The sequence below is a fragment of the Protobothrops mucrosquamatus genome, unplaced genomic scaffold (genome assembly GCF_001527695.2).
Source record: "Protobothrops mucrosquamatus isolate PMUCROS unplaced genomic scaffold, P.Mucros_1.0 scaffold150, whole genome shotgun sequence".
Taxonomy (NCBI): Eukaryota; Metazoa; Chordata; class Lepidosauria; order Squamata; family Viperidae; genus Protobothrops; species Protobothrops mucrosquamatus.
The window spans coordinates 1,201,121-1,218,419 of record NW_015386515.1 but is presented as its reverse complement, the minus strand read 5'-3'; the positions used below and the strand labels follow the sequence as shown (position 1 = coordinate 1,218,419).

The following is a 17,299-nucleotide window of genomic DNA, read 5'->3' as shown; positions in this document are numbered from 1 at the left end:
TAAAATTCAAATTGCCAGATCCAGCAAACCATGACTAAAGACCCTTCAAGAGAGGAGGGGGAGAGAGTTCCATGTCAATGGGCTACTGTTTGAAAAGGTCCGATGCACACATGTCAGAACTGTATAGGTTAGTGGCGGTGACTGTGGCTGAGCAGAAGCTGGTCATTTCCTATATAGGTATTTCCCGGAAGGAGGCAAGAGATAGAAACAGGCCTACCCAGCTGCCCTCGGTAAATAGGGCAGAATGTCTGTCCCTTCAGTCCAAAGTTTCTTTAGACTGAAACTAGCTGTATAAAAGTCTCCGATTCTAGATTGTGCGGCTGGGTAAGTCAGTTTTAATCCAACCTGAAAACTTCTCTTACAGCTGTTTCTCTGGGGGCAGTGGCTTTGTATGGGGATCGTCTCTTCAGGAATCTGTGAAGTTTACAGATCACTCTGCACACATAGTAAGCCGTGGTTTAAGTTGGTATAACATAATTAGTCATGAAGTAACAAAAATATTTTGCATGTTGTGATGTATGAATCCAGAAAGTGCAGAGCGCTACCATATCCAGATGGACACTAAAGAAATCAGGCTGGCTAATGGCGATTTATCTAGCTGACTTCTTAGCATCATCCTTGGCCATACCTTAACTGCAAGATGGGCTTTTCAAGGCTAAGTCTGTTATTTCAATTTGAAGCATCCATTTTTCTGATGTGTTCGCACAACACACAGAATTTATCAGACCACAATTTAACCTAGTATATTGTGTGAATGCATCTTGTGTGGTTAACAATGGTTTATATACGTACAGTATACACTTGTATATAACTCAAGATAATTAAATGCTGTGAAAATCCTGTGGCTGCGCGTTGAAATCCTTTCCATATGTGATGGAAAACTAATCTCTGATAGGCAATGTTATATAATTTTTAATAATTCCCTTTTTTCTTTATGTTGCCAATATATTTATTATAGGCTCAAGTCGTCAGTAGACTGTTGAAACAGATTGCAATATGTAAAGTACATTTCTCTTTCAAATGCAGCAGTTCCATTTGAATGGGTTAAAGGAAACAAAATAACTCTCCACCTAAAATAATAAGAGTTAAGTTTATATGCTTAATCATCTTGCAGATCATAATGTTTTTCTGATTTGTACTATGCTGTGCTTTGGTAAAGGATGATAATGATGCATAGGAATATATTGTATGCTCAATAAATTGAACTGTTGTTTTTCATTAATCTGTAAATCCTTTGAATACCCATTAAGAGTATTTTGTAACAACTGGCCAAATCTTATTGTATAAGATTAAAGATTGGGCTAAAATAATTGGCATTTCTGCTGCGAGACTAATGAGCTTCTGGGTGCACATTCTGGTCTAAAACTACAAGGTTTCATATATGAAGATTGAATGAAAAGTAATGCCTCCAATGGACGGTGACTGGGCCTGTGTCTTTAGACCCACATTCCTGATTGTCCAAGAGCCCTCTTGAGCCCTGCTTAATAGCTTGTGATCTCACAGTCTTAACTCCTTTTGTCATACAGCTCAGATTTGATGTTATGCAATGTTCATCTATTCCCCAAATTGAAAGAATCCTTTATGGGCATCTGTTTAGGTTTAGAAATATTTAAAAGGATTTCTGAACAAAGAATGGGAACAGGTTGTCTTGTGAGCATTACTCTTGTGAGTAATGTATAAGTAGCTTGATGTCAGTTCAAGTGAAAGGCAGACTTTAGAATAAATTTCCTAGGACAACCATGACTCTTTCTGTTGAATTTTGAAGTAAAGGGCAGGCAAACCATCATTAAGTGGTCAACTGCAAACCATTACACAGCTTGGGTTTTGAGTGGGGCTGTTGTTTTAACCTTGGGAGCTGAGGTTGAATGCTACAAGTTTGTTTTTTTAATCTTTGTACACTCAGAGTCACCTCTGTGACATGGGTGGCCAAACAAATCATATACATAGATAAAATGAATTACAGGGTTTAAAAAATGAATAGACATATAGAGTTAGCTGTATATTCATTTGCAGCAAATAGTTACTTGGTACATGAACTTACTCTGAAGTAAAGTAAAGATAATGTCAGTCCGGCTTGACTGCTAATGACTTAATGCAAATTTGATGTGTCCACACTGTAATCACAACATGGATATATGGCAGTCCAGGGTGGATAATAATAAAATGTTTTTTTAATTTTTTTTTAAAAAATCAGATTGTTTTTATTTAAATTGGATTTTTTATTTTTATCAAATTTATTTTAATAAAATGCTTTTAGAGTAAAAATCTATCTAAAGATAGTTTTCTATTTAAAATGCATTAATAATTTAATTTATTCAGCATGAAATGGAGCTTAGTTATGTAGCATGAGGCTGTATGTTCTGCAATATTTACATTTTTGGTAAACTCATTCAATGAATCCAAGCTCTGCAAGCTGAGATAACAGGCACTGCATTGATGCATTCACACAATAATATTAAAGATTCTAACTACCAGCAAGAATGAGTCCTTACATTTAAAGAGCACCTGTCATTTCAGATCCATCATGGCAGCGCCTGTTAGCAGGCATCCACTCACCTGCTGCCCGCCAAGTCCCTTACCTTGCTGTGTCACTGCCGCATCACCAGCTGTCCCATTAAAGTGAGTGGGACTGTCGGTGAGTCAACAGCGGGTCAGAGGAGGAGCTGCTGTGGGACAGAGATGACAGTTGCTCTTTAAAAATTATGATTTAAATCGAGTTGATTTAAATAAAGTCTTTTTACTAGTGATTTAAATCATGATTTAAATCAACTTGATTTAAATCAAATCCACCCTGTGGCAGTTAATAGGTCTGTGGTGGGCAAAAACGTTTTGGAAATTAGACTGTGATAGTGTTGGTGGGCAAAAAAGGAACACAAACTAAAAAGTTTCCTCCACTGGTTATCTGTCTTTTATTAGTAGTAATCAATTTTTAGTAGGGGCCTTTCTTTTCTTTTTCCATGTTCTTAGTCCTACATAGAACTGGATTCTATTTTGCAAGATGGCTGTGCCCGTTTTTGCTTGTCTTTTGGTTTGCATAGAGGTTGTTATATGTTGTTAATTCTCCTAATCATCTCCCTTCAGAATTCATTTGATGTTCTTATAATTTTTATGCTGTACATATTGTTTGCTGTCCCCGTTTCTTTTGTCTCAATTTCTCTCTTCTTCTGAGAGAATTTGATTAATCATATGTTTGCCAACCCAACACTCCCACATTCTTCTTCAATACTTCCATCCCCTACCCCCCCCACCCCCAGGATCCACTTTTGACCCGCTTCCATTTCCCAATATGACAATCAGATTTAGGGAGAGTTTTTCATCACACAACTATTTATTTTCTCTGTCTTGTTTTGTCATTATGATTTTCAGTCCTGATTCTTCGACTTCTTCTCTCTGTTTAAAAAATTGGTCCTTTTTTGTCTCTGCCCTTAGTTCTGAGGCCTTTTGTTGGAAGAGGGTCTAGCAACTCTGTTCTCTGCTCCGAACAGACCCTTTTGTCTACTTGCAGGTGCTACTGAAACTCAATGGAGGACTTCACTCGCCTGGGTTACTGCATTGTGGCTGGCAGCTTCGTAGTCTTCCAGTTCTCCTTTTCCGCCCTCAGCCCCCAGCTGTCCTTGTCCTTGAGCCCCAGCTACTCCAGCCTTCCTTCGGTCAAGCAGAGTGAATGGAATTCCAGGTAGAGAGAGGCTCTGGTGGATGTGGCTGGACGAATGGTTGCGAGATTTGCAGTTCTCTCGCCTTTCCACTGTAAGAATCTCTATGGAACTTGAGAGGTTATGTTCCACGCCTAGTGTGCTTTGCACAGAATAATTGTGTGCATATTGCAAGAGAGAGATTGTTGGCTAGGGCTGCAATTATGAAATAACCCTTATGTGTTCTCCTCTTTAGATGTGTGTCTACTCTCCATGCGGTGATAGTCGGCCTCTTCTGCCTCTACATCCTTTGGTATGATGATGCTATAAATGCCAACCCCATCTGGTAAGAAATTACAGGCAACTGACTTGCACGCATGTCTCCTGGGGCACACATGTATAGATTTGGCAGCCTGCTCTCCCTGGCAAGAGAGAGAAAGAGAGGAAGAAGAGGAGGTGCCTATGAGCCTGATTGCTTTCATTGTGTTGAGAAGCACAAGGACTGTTTTATGCTGAGAAAGAATAAGCCTTTGTTATACTTTGATTTTAGGATGTGAGGGGTGGAAACAGGGTCACTCTAGGCAAGAGGATTTGAACTGGCCCTGGCATTGAGCCTAAAAAGGTGCAAACACTCCTCCCCAAGCCATAATCACTCCTTTAATCCCATTCCACACATGCCCCATAGATCTATGCCTCCTTTTTCAATGAATGGGCTGAGCTGATAGGAGATTCTAAAGCTAAGAAGGCACTGATGCCATTACTGTCTCTGTCTATAGCACACCTTATCTTTCTGCTCTTTCTCCCCAATTCCTGTTTGATCCCACTTGTCCAGTTTCCTTGTTTGGCCTTGCACATGGCATGACTGAAAGTCAGGGCACTCTAGAATGAACTGCTCATTCAAGATTTGGCTGCAGAAGACTCATGGATAAAACTTGACTAGATAAGCTATTTTAAAATGAAGCCTAATACAGTACAAAGGGGTGAAAAGGTATATGCTTGTGCTTCGGAATTTAAGTCCTAGCCATCTTCCTTTGTCTTCCCATCTCTTCAAGGTGGCTGGAGTTGAAAGATTGACGTAACAGTTTTCTCAAGCCTGGAAAATAATGGTTCCTGCTGTAGCAACTTCACTCCTGCCACCAATCACATTTTGCTAACAAATGGCTTGGCCTTAAATTAGAATTTCATAGAAACATATTAATACCTCTGCTTATCATCTCTTGTGAGTCACCATTCCTCATGGACATTTTGAGTTAAAGATTGATTTTCTACCTTGAAAAATGAGGTGGGAATTCTGTGGGCATTTCAAATAATAGAATTAACCATACAGGACAGTAGTTCAGAAACATATTATTACTAGACATGAGAACAAAGAAAGAACACAGGTGGTTGGATCCAGGAGAAGGCAGAAATAAATCTAATAACTATATGATGATTTATTACTCCATCGTTTACAATAATTCTATAGGGTAGGACACCATTTAATTTTATCAGGATTTTATGCTATTTTATATTGGGGAAGGGAATGAAACAGAATAATGAAAGCAGTATTGTATCTTTGTGAAAGAAACCTTGCAAGTTTTGTTTTATATGTCATAAAGTCACACACATGTACAAAATACCCAGAGCTTCCAATACAATGCTGTAACAGTTCTTGTGTCATTCTGACAAATGCAGCAAGCTCCTTTGGAAGCTGCTTTTGTATGTGTGTAGGGGTTGTACATATGAATGTATATGTACATGTATATGTGTATGTGTACATATACATATGTATCAGTTTATGTACATGTATGTGTGTACAATACATATATGTATCAGTTTAGCAACACTGAAAAATATAGGCCCAGAAATAAGTTGGTTGATGCTAAAAGAAACTCTGAATGACTAGGGTGGAAATGACTTAAAAAGTCCTTTTTCCATAATGCCACATGATGTTGCCTGATGGAGGGTGGGGAAGAAATGGGCATCTAATGAATTAGAAATGGGGTTCCTCTCTCAATATCAGATCTTTGTCTTTTGACCTTGTTTCCATTCATTCATTCTTGTAGGGGAGATCCTTGGTTGGTCAAACTGAATGTAGCTGTCACTTGTGGCTATCTGCTCTATGGTAAGCACCACATCATTGGGTTTCACAAGGTAGGCTGGAGGGTTTATTTTATTATTTTATTTTATTGATTAAAGTTATATGCTGCCCATTTCACTGCTGGAGTGACTTTCAAGGCAGCTTTCAGATTTGCTATGAAGATTTTCCTTGCCATAATAAACCTGACATATAATGATCATCTTGTCTTTTCCTTGCCTCCCTCTCAGCCAGTCCTACTACTGGGAATACCTCCTATGTGAGATCCATTGCAGTATACAAGCAGTTATTACTCCACTAAGACATTTCCAGTAGCTTGTATCCAAAAGAGTTAAATCAAAGCAAGACTGCCGGGAGCTCATGGCTCCCTCTTCTTCTTTTATCATGATGCAGTGAGGTGGAGGGTTCCTTAAAAGGGAGAAAACTTTGTAAGGGGTTGCAGTGACTGAGGCCAGTCGAGGTTATGTTGTCAGCTCACTGGGTGTGTGTGTTGTATTTTATTGTTGCACTTTTCCTTTCAATCATTTTGCCCCATACTGCTTTGAACAACTTTTCAGCTTGACACTTGGAAAAAGCCAAGTTTTCAAGTGGGATCCAGATGTCTAAATAAAGATGAACAAATCTACCACTGCCCTATGATGTGCTCAAATGTCATATGCCTATCTTTCCCTTGTCTTCCTTTAAGCCAGTGCCACATTATCTTGTAATGTGACCCATTATAGGACATTTTCCTGGAAGTGGCCGACTTTGACTATTAAAGAGGAGCAATTGTATTAGACTGGGTTTGCTGCTATCCTGTTTCTTCTTTTTTTCTTTTCTTTTCTTTTCTTTTCTTTTCTTTTCTTTTCTTTTCTTTTCTTTTCTTTTCTTTTCTTTTCTTTTCCTTTCCTTTCCTTTCCATTACTACAAAAATACATACAGTTTATAGAGCACAAGAAACTAAATACATACAGTATAAGCAAATAAACAAAACAATAAATTGGTCATGTAGAAGCTATGACAAAATAAGTAAGTTTTTATTTGATATTTGCAAGAGCATGTGTGTTAGTGCCAGGTTTTCCATCTAGAGAAGAATTTCAAGTCCCGTCTGCATGGCTCCAAAATTTTATATATTATATACATTCTACAATATTTGCTCACATGCCTCTTTTCTTCAAACAGTCCCATTGATAGTATTAAAGCCAACCGTTTATCTCCACACCCTTTTTATGTCATATGAGATACTTTTATGTCATATGAGATACTTCTAGGAAGGTAGAGTGGTTGAAATATTGGCTGAGGCACTTACGCTCTGACAGATCACTTTATTATTAAAACTGGGGCGGTTTTCAACTCAACTCTTGCCTACCAGACTTAAAGACTCTGCTAGGGCAACAGGGTCTGTGGTATATAGAGATCTTGCTTCTCTCAACGGCCCTAAAAACGTGGTATTACAACAAGGGAACCACAAATGGAGGTGAAGCCAATCAAGTGGCTGATTCGAGTGTGTTGTTGCAACCATGGGGAAGGGAGGATAGTTTATTATGAGTTTTTATTATGCAGTGGATTTTTAAAATGTTTTTTTAATGTTTGATAAATGTTGGCATACAACATTTTAAAAATCCATCACATTGGAGTCACCTATGAATGAATTGAGCAGCTATATTAATTTGTTAAATAATAAATTAATAAATGTGTGGGTTATGTGAATAGGAGGGTAGGGTTAGCATCAAAAGTGACTGAGTACTGGTGCAAGTCGTATTACCTGCAATTGCCTATCAAATTAACTATCAGATAGTATTTAAAAAAAATACTAGAAGAATCTGAGGTGAATTTTCCAAAGAAAATCCGATTCCCATAAAAATGGGGTCAGGGCCATGAGAATTTATTTTGCTCCTCAGTGCTGCCTATTTTTAATGTCCAAGAAGGCTGGCACAGATTGCAGGGCTAACTTTTTGAGAGAAGACAATGAGCCTGATCATGGTTTGTGCAAAGGACCTTTTCCCCAGCATTTGCTCTGAGGAATTATTTTCCTTTCAGGAGTTCCCCTTAGCCTTTTTTTTTTGCTCATTCACTTTTGGCTAGGATTTCTCTATTGTCCAGCTGCATTCCGAGAACTCTTTTTTGCTTCTGAGGTTGGTTTAGATTGGATCTTCCCAGTGAGGTTTTGATCTCACCTGTTCAATTAGCTGAGATCTCCTTCCTCAAACAGAGACTCTCTGCGTAAAAGCAAAATTTTCCCCCTTCCCTCTGGTTTGACAAAATGTTTTGTTTGGGGAAGTTTAATTAGTTAAAATTATTTACTCAGAGGAATCAGTGGATTGCTGAGTTCATATTAAATCAAGGTCACTTTAAGAACGGATTGGGAAACATGTAACGTGTTTGCCAAGGAAGGGCATTTTGTATGCAGAATATTAATTGAGTTGTTCAAGAATAGATGATCTCAATGCTCAGACTGCCGGTGTTTGCCATGCACCTGTGCTGCTAATGGCAGCATAAAAAAAGAGAGAAAGAAATTAGGAGTGAAATGTTTTCTACCCACATTTGGAAAAGCCTCAACTGCTAAATTCCTGCAGGTAGCACAGCTGAAGCAGGGCCACAGGAGAAAAAGAAAGCACCTTACTCTTGCATTTTCTTTCTTAAATATGAAATTATTTTCTATATGTTTATTTTCTAGTAAAAACAAGCTACTTGTTTATGAACATGTGTTGTGCTCTGAATCCTAGATCTGTTGCTGCTAGTGCGCTACTGGAAGACATTGGGGGATTCTCTTTTCGTTTGCCACCACTTGGTGGCACTATATGCTTATGGATATGTATTGGTTAGTTCCAGAGATCTTTAATTTTTCTGGTGGGTGGGGTGGGGGAGAGAAGACTTTATTCTTCTTCCTTAAAAAAAGGCTGTGCTTCTTCAACATGCTTCAGTGCCTTCTGCAGTGTCCATCACCTCAGCATCCTCCAATCCAACTTCTATGAGCAAACATTTTCTGGTATTTGCCATCTGCTCCCTCCCAATCACCTGAAGGGTGAGACAGTTATCTTCTCTATGTTGCTTTTAATTGTGCAAATCCCAGACCTGTAAAAAGGAGGCCAGATGCAGAGCAATCCTAAGAATGAAGAGACCTAGGTTTGTTATGCAGTAGAAATAAAATGTAAAGAACCGAGGATGGCAAACCCTAACTCTTTGCTACCATCTAGTGGTCGCCTGGCTTTTGTTCTCCTCATTCAGAAGACACATACAATACAGGTAGTCTGCGACTTACGACCACAATTGAGCCCAAAATTTCTGTTGCTAAGGGAGACACTTGTAAGTGAGTTTTGCCCCATTTTACAACTTTTCTTGCCAAAGTAGTTAAGTGAATCACTGCAGTTAGTAACACAATTGTTAAGTGAATCTGGCTTCTCCATTGACTTTGCTTGTCAGAAGGTCGCAATGACCCCGGGACACTGCAACCGTCATAAATATGAGTCAGTTGCCAAGCCTCTGAATTTTTATCATGAGATCATGGGGAATGCCGCAGTGGTCATTGAAAAATGGTCATAAGTTACTTTTTTCAGTGTTTTTGTAACTTTGAATGGTCACCAAACAAACTGTTGTAAGTCGAGGACCACCTATACAATGGGGGACTGGAATCTTTAGAGGAGAAGGTGTTAGAAGCCTTGAACTTCTGAGGTGGTGCCCTTTAAATCATGTTCGTGTTGTAGATTCCCAACCAAAAATGTGAGATATCTGACTTCCCTTAAAAACACATCCATTCATGCTTCTAAGATGCAATGGGGAAACAATGTCCTTCCAGAATTCTGCTCTACTGATCCATTCTGTGGTCCAGAGGGCATTCCCTGCCTAGATTGTACACACAATTTATTCCAAAAAATAAAGCCCATCCTAGAATAATACTTATTTTAGGGTAAAACCTATTCCAAATGAGTCACAAAAATAAAGTTTGCTGATTGTAAAGATTTGATTTGATATAATAAATATTAGGAATAAGAGAATATTTAATGAATCCAGCATTTAAGCCTCCCTATGGCAATTTTAAAAATCAGACATCTTTCAGAGTAATCATATAATGAACTGGTATAAAGACAAGTCAGGGAAAAGTCAAGGTTTAATAATTAAATCCCCAGGCTATGCTAAAACCTAGAAGTTATCACACTTGAGTGTGGAACCCCAAGGAAAAATGTTCTCTTTAGTGTTAGAAGTTTGAATTTCTACCCAACGAGAAGTTTGGCATATTATCCCTACATCTGTCAGATAGTTTTGGATCAACTGTATTGTGCCCAAATGTTAAGCCAGTATAGCAGAAATTATAAAACAATTTCCTGAAATCTTTGATTCCATATAAGAAAAGAAATATCACAGTTGGCTTTGTGAATCTATCATACAATCCAAACTGATTTGAGCTGAAAAGGTGCCTTCCCGATCTCCAATTGTCTCTGATCATACGAGAAGACACAAATATAGATTTACATGTAGCTACTAGAAAGTGAACCACTTCAACAAAGTGGCAGAGAACCCAGGTAAAAATAAAATATGCAGTTTCTCCTCAAAGTTCCTTTTTCATCTTGAAATATGAATGAAAAAAAAATCACCGCATATCAATAAAGAGGGAGTATAGAGAAAACTTCTATGCTCTACATCAGGGGTGTCAAACTGCTGGCCCACGGGCCGGATGAATCATAGCAAAACTGCGCCTACCCCATTGCCGGCAATGGCAAAAAAAGTTACGATACGTGATGACACATCATGCGACGTTGCAAGTTTGGCACCCCTGCTCTATATGAATGCTGCAGGTTCCTATGAGTCACCTAGAACTGAATATGAAAGCCCAATAAGCACAACGTTATGGGAAAGATGATAGATATAGATAGATAATAAAACCAATTAAAATAAATAAAGAAAAATAACATATATAAGACAAAATTATGTAATAGTGAAATTTACATTTAATAAGGAAAAAGAAATGTTAAAATGTATTTCATATATAAAATCAAAAAATGACCCAATTGTTCAAATATTCTTTTTATTGAAAAGGAAGTGGAAGAGGAGAGGAAAGTTGACAGATGATACTTAATCAGCGGTCCTCTTCTGTAGATTAGGGTATAGATTTAGTCTTCCAGTGTTATATAGTAATTTTGTGTGTGAAAAGTCCACAGTTCCTGTTGTACTAATAAATTCTAAAAGTTGGGAATATAGAATGTATATATCCTTTACTAGCAATTATTGATCTAAGGTCATATTTAAAATCATGTGAATTTAAGGCCAGAGTATGTAACGGTCGAGCAGATCGGTTGAATTAGTGTTTCAATTTCTAAATTGCCTGTCCTGATTGTGTCCCCTCCTTACTCAACATTTTCTGCAGTTTCTAATATACACCCAAATAGTTCAGTCATCTTCTGCCTACTTTAGGATTAGGACTCAAAATTGTTTCTCACAAAACCCATGAGAACCGTGGAACTTAAGAAGGAACAAAGGCACCAGGGCCGAAGAGCTTGAGCAAGTGCTTAAGTTGAATAAACTACCACTGAACAGACAGCCAAAAATTTGATAAACCAAATTAGTTTTAAAAACAGCTATCATAAGACATAAGTTGAATTAAAATTGTAAGAGACCCAGTTTACCTTCCAAACAGATCTATTGACTGTTTTTAAATTGGAAGCACCCATTATTTCATGGTAAAAGTATCAATGTTATGTCTGCAACCTAAACTTTCCTGAATATATTTTGTAGCATTAAATGTAAATATTGATACTGATCTTTGGGGAAAAAAGGAATGTTTTAGTGATAGCAGCATGTCTGCCTATATTAGTCATCTGTTCTGTTGCTGTCTAATATATTTTACTTTTCTTTCTTTCTGGGAGAAGGGGAGATTTGAGATATCTGCTTAGAACTTTAAAGATTCAATGAAAAAGGCAAAGTCTTTAGTATGGCCATGGGATGGTAAAACCAAAATCTGAGATATTTCTTTCCTTTACCATAGAGTCGTGGGGTGCTTCCCTATTTTGCCAACTTCCGTCTCCTTTCGGAATTCTCTACACCCTTTGTGAATTTGCGGTGAGTTTGGTGATATAAGAAACAAAATGGGTGAATTCAATAGCTTGCCCAAGAATGTGCACCAGTTTCTTGAAAAGGGGGCCCTTGTATCTATGTTCTAGGGATGGACAGCAATCACTATACTCCTTCCCCATTAAAGCCACAGGACTGAGCTCAACACCTCAACCCGCTGCATGCTCATATCTAACTATTTTAGTTACCTGTTGTAATCCTGAGGGTGATTTTTATGCTGTTGCTCTTCTGAGGGAGGCGGAGAATCTGAATGGACTAACATCCATTTGATATTTTTTTTAAATTTTGTGTTGCCTCAGGTGGTTCCTGGATGCAGCTGGCTGGCCACGTACTTCAAGGCTTGTTTTGGCCAATGGCTTAGCAATGACTGTAGTGTTCTTTATGGTGCGCATTGCTGTCATCCCCAGCTATTATATGCAGGTGTACTCTTGGTATGGAACTCCTGAATATGAGCGTTTGGGCCTGGGTGTACAACTGGCCTGGATTGGGCCAAGCATTGCCTTGGAAATGCTCAATTTGGTCTGGATGTACCGCATTGTCCGTGGCTTCTACCGAGCTTTATACCGGTCTAAGACCTACAAGGCAGCATGAAGAAAGAAAAGTGGTGCTACTTGACCTGGAAGACCCATGTTCTGCTGGACAAAGATGGATTTCCTTTTCTAATTCCCTTAGAAGCCATTAGCCCTAGGAATTGCTCCTGACTATGTCCTTGGGGAGAGAATCCCAGAATCATTAAAAAGGGAGCATATAGTTTTCCATTCAGTCAAAGAAAGGTCTTGGCCAAATTGACTAGATTCAGCAATTTGCCATCTTCTAGAGATGGGGCCATAGAAACACTTCACAGGGCTGAAAGCAGGCAATTTTAAAATGGAGGTATATTTAGTCTAGGGATTCCTTTGGCACAAATGGGAATGCTTGGGAGACACAGTGGTCAACAGTTTCCTGGTTTGGGGGACTCTGCTGATACTCCACAGGACTTTTGAATGAGACTTCACTACTAAACAGGTTGTGTTTCTAATAGGTTCAGGAATTTAACCTCTTTCAGCTATTAATCTGTCCAGGATGATGATCAGGTACCATTTCCTCCTTGGAAGAAAAGACTGGCTCTGGGGGAAGAAGATATAGGAAATATATATATGAAAGTTATCTTTCCTTGATTGCCAGTTTGCTAGGGACTTTTGGGCCATGTTTAGTGGTAAAGTGGATGGAAAATAGTGAAGGGGTGAGGGAAGAAATAGTGCCCAGTTATGACTACAAACGGTGGGATTTCCCAGGACCCAGTGGCCGGATTTCAGGACCTTGGTTAGAAGGACAGCAGTACTGTAAATAGCATCCTTGTTTTACTAAATCAACTGAAACCTGGCATTCCATTGAAGAAACCTGCTGATGCTATAGCGGTTACACTCCTAAAGACCAGAAAACAATAGTTTTAAAAAGGCTAGCATCAAGGCACACTTGCCTTTGCTCAGTGGTTTGGATAAATCAAAACCATAGTGATATCTGTTGCCTCTGAATGTGCCAGGAATTTAACTCCCAAAATCCCTATCCATTATGGTTGTATTCCATTCTGGTGTTATTCCTTCTTGTGCTCACCATTCTTGTATATGACAATCACATCTTCCCAACAATAGTTTACAGTGAAAGTTTCTTCACTCCCAAATGTATGCCTCAGTGAATGCAGCCTCGTGGAAGGGTATAGGCACTACCACACTAGGCTGAACGTGTTTGATTTCATTGTTCTCAAGAGTCTAAACAAATAGCTAGTGCAAGATTCCCTTTCCTCTAAAGCCATTGACAGAAGCTTCTTGTTTTCCCCTCGGTGTTTCTATGTCTTTCTTCTTCTGTTATAGTTGTTTTTCATCCTGATACATGCAAACACAGCTACCAGTACAGAGACAGGATATCATGATATTGGCTTTGTATCAGAGCTGACAAAAGTGTAACAGTAAGATAAGGCAAATCTTAATAATAGAATTCATTTATGAATTTTGAAATCTGTGAATTCCAACAGATGTCAGGGTCAGAGGACTAGTTGAAACTTAGGTAGCATCAACACAAACCTAGAAGAACAACAGCATTGTAGAAAATTCCACAAACCTACTAATGCCTAATTTGCTAATCTGGAATAGCACACCACGCTGATGTAGAAGGAGTATGCCTATGTGTTGCATGGCTAGCAATTGCTAATTTTTGAGAAAGAGTAAATCTAATCTATCTAAAGTCATCCTTAATAACAACAGCATTTAAAGAAAATGTATATTATTCTATTGGCTGTGACTAATGGATTCAAGTCTTCCTACCTTTTTCTTTATTTAAAGTACATTAATAAAATAGGAGGTGGCCATCTGTGAAAACCAGCTGTACTGTGATTGGTGGATAGTTTCCCACCAACTGTTGTCATTCAGAAAAGGGGAGGGCAGGAAGGCCAGAGGGTTTAATCCAGGGGTATCAAACTGCTGGCCCGCGGGCTGGATGCGTCATGCCGGCCATCCCATTGTCGACAATAGGAAAAAAAGTCATGATATATCGTAACACATCACATGACGTCGTGAGTTTGACACCTGTGGTTTAATCAATGGGTTTGCCTAACATGCTCTGCACACCTAGAATCAGGACACCATCATAGGGCGTCAATGCTATAGAGGCATCTATATAGGTCAACAAAAAACTTTATGGTTGCTTCATTTTTGCCAACTCAAGGATGAGTGGATAGTACTTTAACCAAAATATGAGGAAAGGCCCTAGATTCAGAGACCATGAGTTGCTTGCTTAACACATTGATTTTAAAGTAGCACTTGAGAGATAAATTTGGCTTAATATATAGTGTGAACATAGTCAATAAGAGACTTCATACCCAAGGCATTCCAGAGAGAGAGAGGCTTGATTACAGAGCTCTAGAAGCATTTGATTCTGGTTGCATGAGATGCCTAGAACATGCTTGGCTTTGTTGAATGTCGTTTTTCCTCTGATTTTAGATTACTCAATACTTCATGCTCCTTCAGTACAGTATGTTGATTCTTTGTGATGAAAGCCTTTGACTATTCATTCTTAAAACTTCCTTATTTAGATACCAGATCATTAGAACTCCTTAGCCCTTGGGTTAAATCCAGGTATACAGTACCAGGCCTATTCTTCAGAATTAAAAGTCTCCAGGAGACTTGGTTCCACAAGACCCATTGACCTCCTAGTTGGTTTCATAGGAGAATTTTCAGATGGATTGGGCTCCACAGTTTTGAAAAACCAAAACTGACTCCAGGTGCTAAATGCCTTAACTTGGTAAACAAATGCAAGCGCTCTAAGATTGTTTCTTAAATTTATAGTATTTAAAAGTATTTGGTGCTAGGGGAATGAGCCGTGATCTTTAAACAGAAGCTGAACAGCTTTGTTCCTAAATATGTGCCTTAAAACAACTTTGCCAAACAGTTACCAACCTCAAATAGGCTGCCTCATTTTGTTGCCTTCCAGTTGTATTAGACTGCAATTCTCAGCAGCAGAGTTCCCAGCAGCATGAAAACCCCCTCCCTCCCTCCCTCCCTCCCTCTCCTGCTTGTAATTGTGGGAGCTATAGTCTCAACATGTTGGGAAGCTATCAAGTAGGGGAAATTGTCCTAAAAACTTGAAAAGGCCCTCTCAGTTTTTAGATCTCTACATCCATTATTCTATTCAGATGGGCTATGCCTCGTATATAGCAGTGAAAAATTATTGATTTTTTTCCCTGCAATTTTGAATAATTAAATTCTCACAATGCAGTGTTTGTAATTTTCTAACTGGAATCAATGAGTGTTAATTTAAATAATATAAATAAATAGTATTAATTTATTAAACTCCCCACTCCTCTGTTTTGATCTTATGTGAGCATCTGTGAATTGTACTTTGTGGATGTTAAATTTCAGCCTGAGCTGCGGGTGTGGATATATTGATGAAAAAGTCTGCTTGCACCATATATGGATAGATGGAACTTAAAGGCCACATCCCACTATGCTTTACTGAATTCCTTCTTAACATATGCCTAATGTAGTCTGTCAGGCATCCATGTTGCGAAAATGAGAGGAAAGCTCATTCCAGGACAAAAGTGCTGCTGCTTCTACTACATTGCCTTCTATTCCCCCCCCCTTCCTTTATGTATTATTATAGCTTTGGATTTGTGTTTCTATTAAGAGCTAAGTGTCTGTTGTGTAGTAAAATCACACAATGAACCCAGCCTGGCCTTCTGCCAAATTTGTTGCCTACAAGATCTTGGGGATATCTGTGAAACAATGAAACAGCTGGTGAGTGTTGTGAAGCAAAAAAAAAAAGGAACAGGTTTCAATCCAAACAGACTCCAGACAAGATGTCCTCCGTGGTCAAGCAAGAGGAGAATAATATTCAAAGCTTAGTTTTCCCTTTCAAATTTTTTATAAAATCAGGTGAACTTGGAATATATTTGTAATTATGGAGGGTTTTTGTCTATGTTTCCATTTGTTGTGTCACATTATTCCCCTCCCCCATTTTGTTTCTGTGTGGTAAGTTGTTTGTTTTTATTTTATGTAAGTCTGCTTGGAAATGAACTACTATTTTTTTAAGTGAGCAAAGTGATTGCTTTTGGAACCAACTCCTGGCAACTTAAAGACAAGAAATAACCTTTGGGTTCAGTAGGTGTCCCATTCATAATTTTGGTGTAAAGTTGCTATGAGACTTAATTTTTGCTGCAACAGTCTAGCATGACTACTGCTGTGGAAATCTGGAATCTCTGAGAAATCATACAGCAGCAATATGGGATCGTTGCAGACAAAGACCTAACCTGGCTGAGGCTTGGACCGAGTTCATACATTTTCCTGCATCATGGTTAATTTAGTGAATAGGCCAGTTCACTAGATTGCATAGAACAGACATGTCAAACACAAGGCCCGGGGTCCGGATGCAGCCTGCGAAGTGGTTTCATGTGGCCCGCAAAGCCATCCTGGAAACTGAGAGAATGGCCCCCGCTGCCTTGGCCCTGGCCCAGGCCTGCTGGGAGCCAATGTACAATTTTGTGGTGGCCATCTATGCTGAAACGCATTCAGTCTTAGCTCCACAAGGCCGTCTAGAAACAGAGAGGAACCAGCCCCTGCCATGTCAGCCTTGCCCCCTGGTGCATGCTGGGGAGGTGTCATCCTTTGTGAGGAATGAAGAAATGGACCATGCCTTGGCGCTTGCCCCGGTCCCACCCCCTTCTGCCAGAGACCCTCAGATCTGTCCCACTCCAGCCCAGGCACCCACAGGCACCCTTGACGCGAACGATGTAGAGCTGGCTATGCCCACCCAGTAGGCCACACCCACTCCATCCACACCCACCCTGTAGGCCGCACCCACTCTGGCCACCCCCACCCCCCCCGAGGGCAACTGCAATGCTGATGCGGCCCTCAATGAAATTGAGTTTGACACTCCTGGCATAGAACAAGGATGGGCAGCCAGAGCCTTTGGGTATTATGACCCTCTGCTCCTCTTTTCTGGACCTTCCCTGGGCCCTCTCTGATTGCAGCTGTCAAAAATCAATGGTGTTGTTTTTGGCATTTTGAAGTAGGAA

General features: G+C 39.4%; 1 protein-coding gene across 1 annotated transcript; it reads left to right on the top strand.

Moving 5' to 3' along the window:
• The first annotated feature begins 381 nt into the window (after positions 1-381).
• LOC107285140 (transmembrane protein 56-B-like) lies at positions 382-12,352 on the top strand. The gene is made up of 7 exons (XM_015813292.2): positions 382-446; positions 3,506-3,676; positions 3,889-3,978; positions 5,678-5,736; positions 8,415-8,509; positions 11,669-11,742; positions 12,054-12,352. The coding sequence occupies exons 2-7, from the start codon at positions 3,522-3,524 to the stop codon at positions 12,343-12,345; spliced, it is 765 nt and encodes a 254-aa protein (XP_015668778.1). The 5' UTR covers positions 382-446; positions 3,506-3,521; the 3' UTR covers positions 12,346-12,352.
• The last annotated feature ends 4,947 nt before the right edge of the window (positions 12,353-17,299 follow it).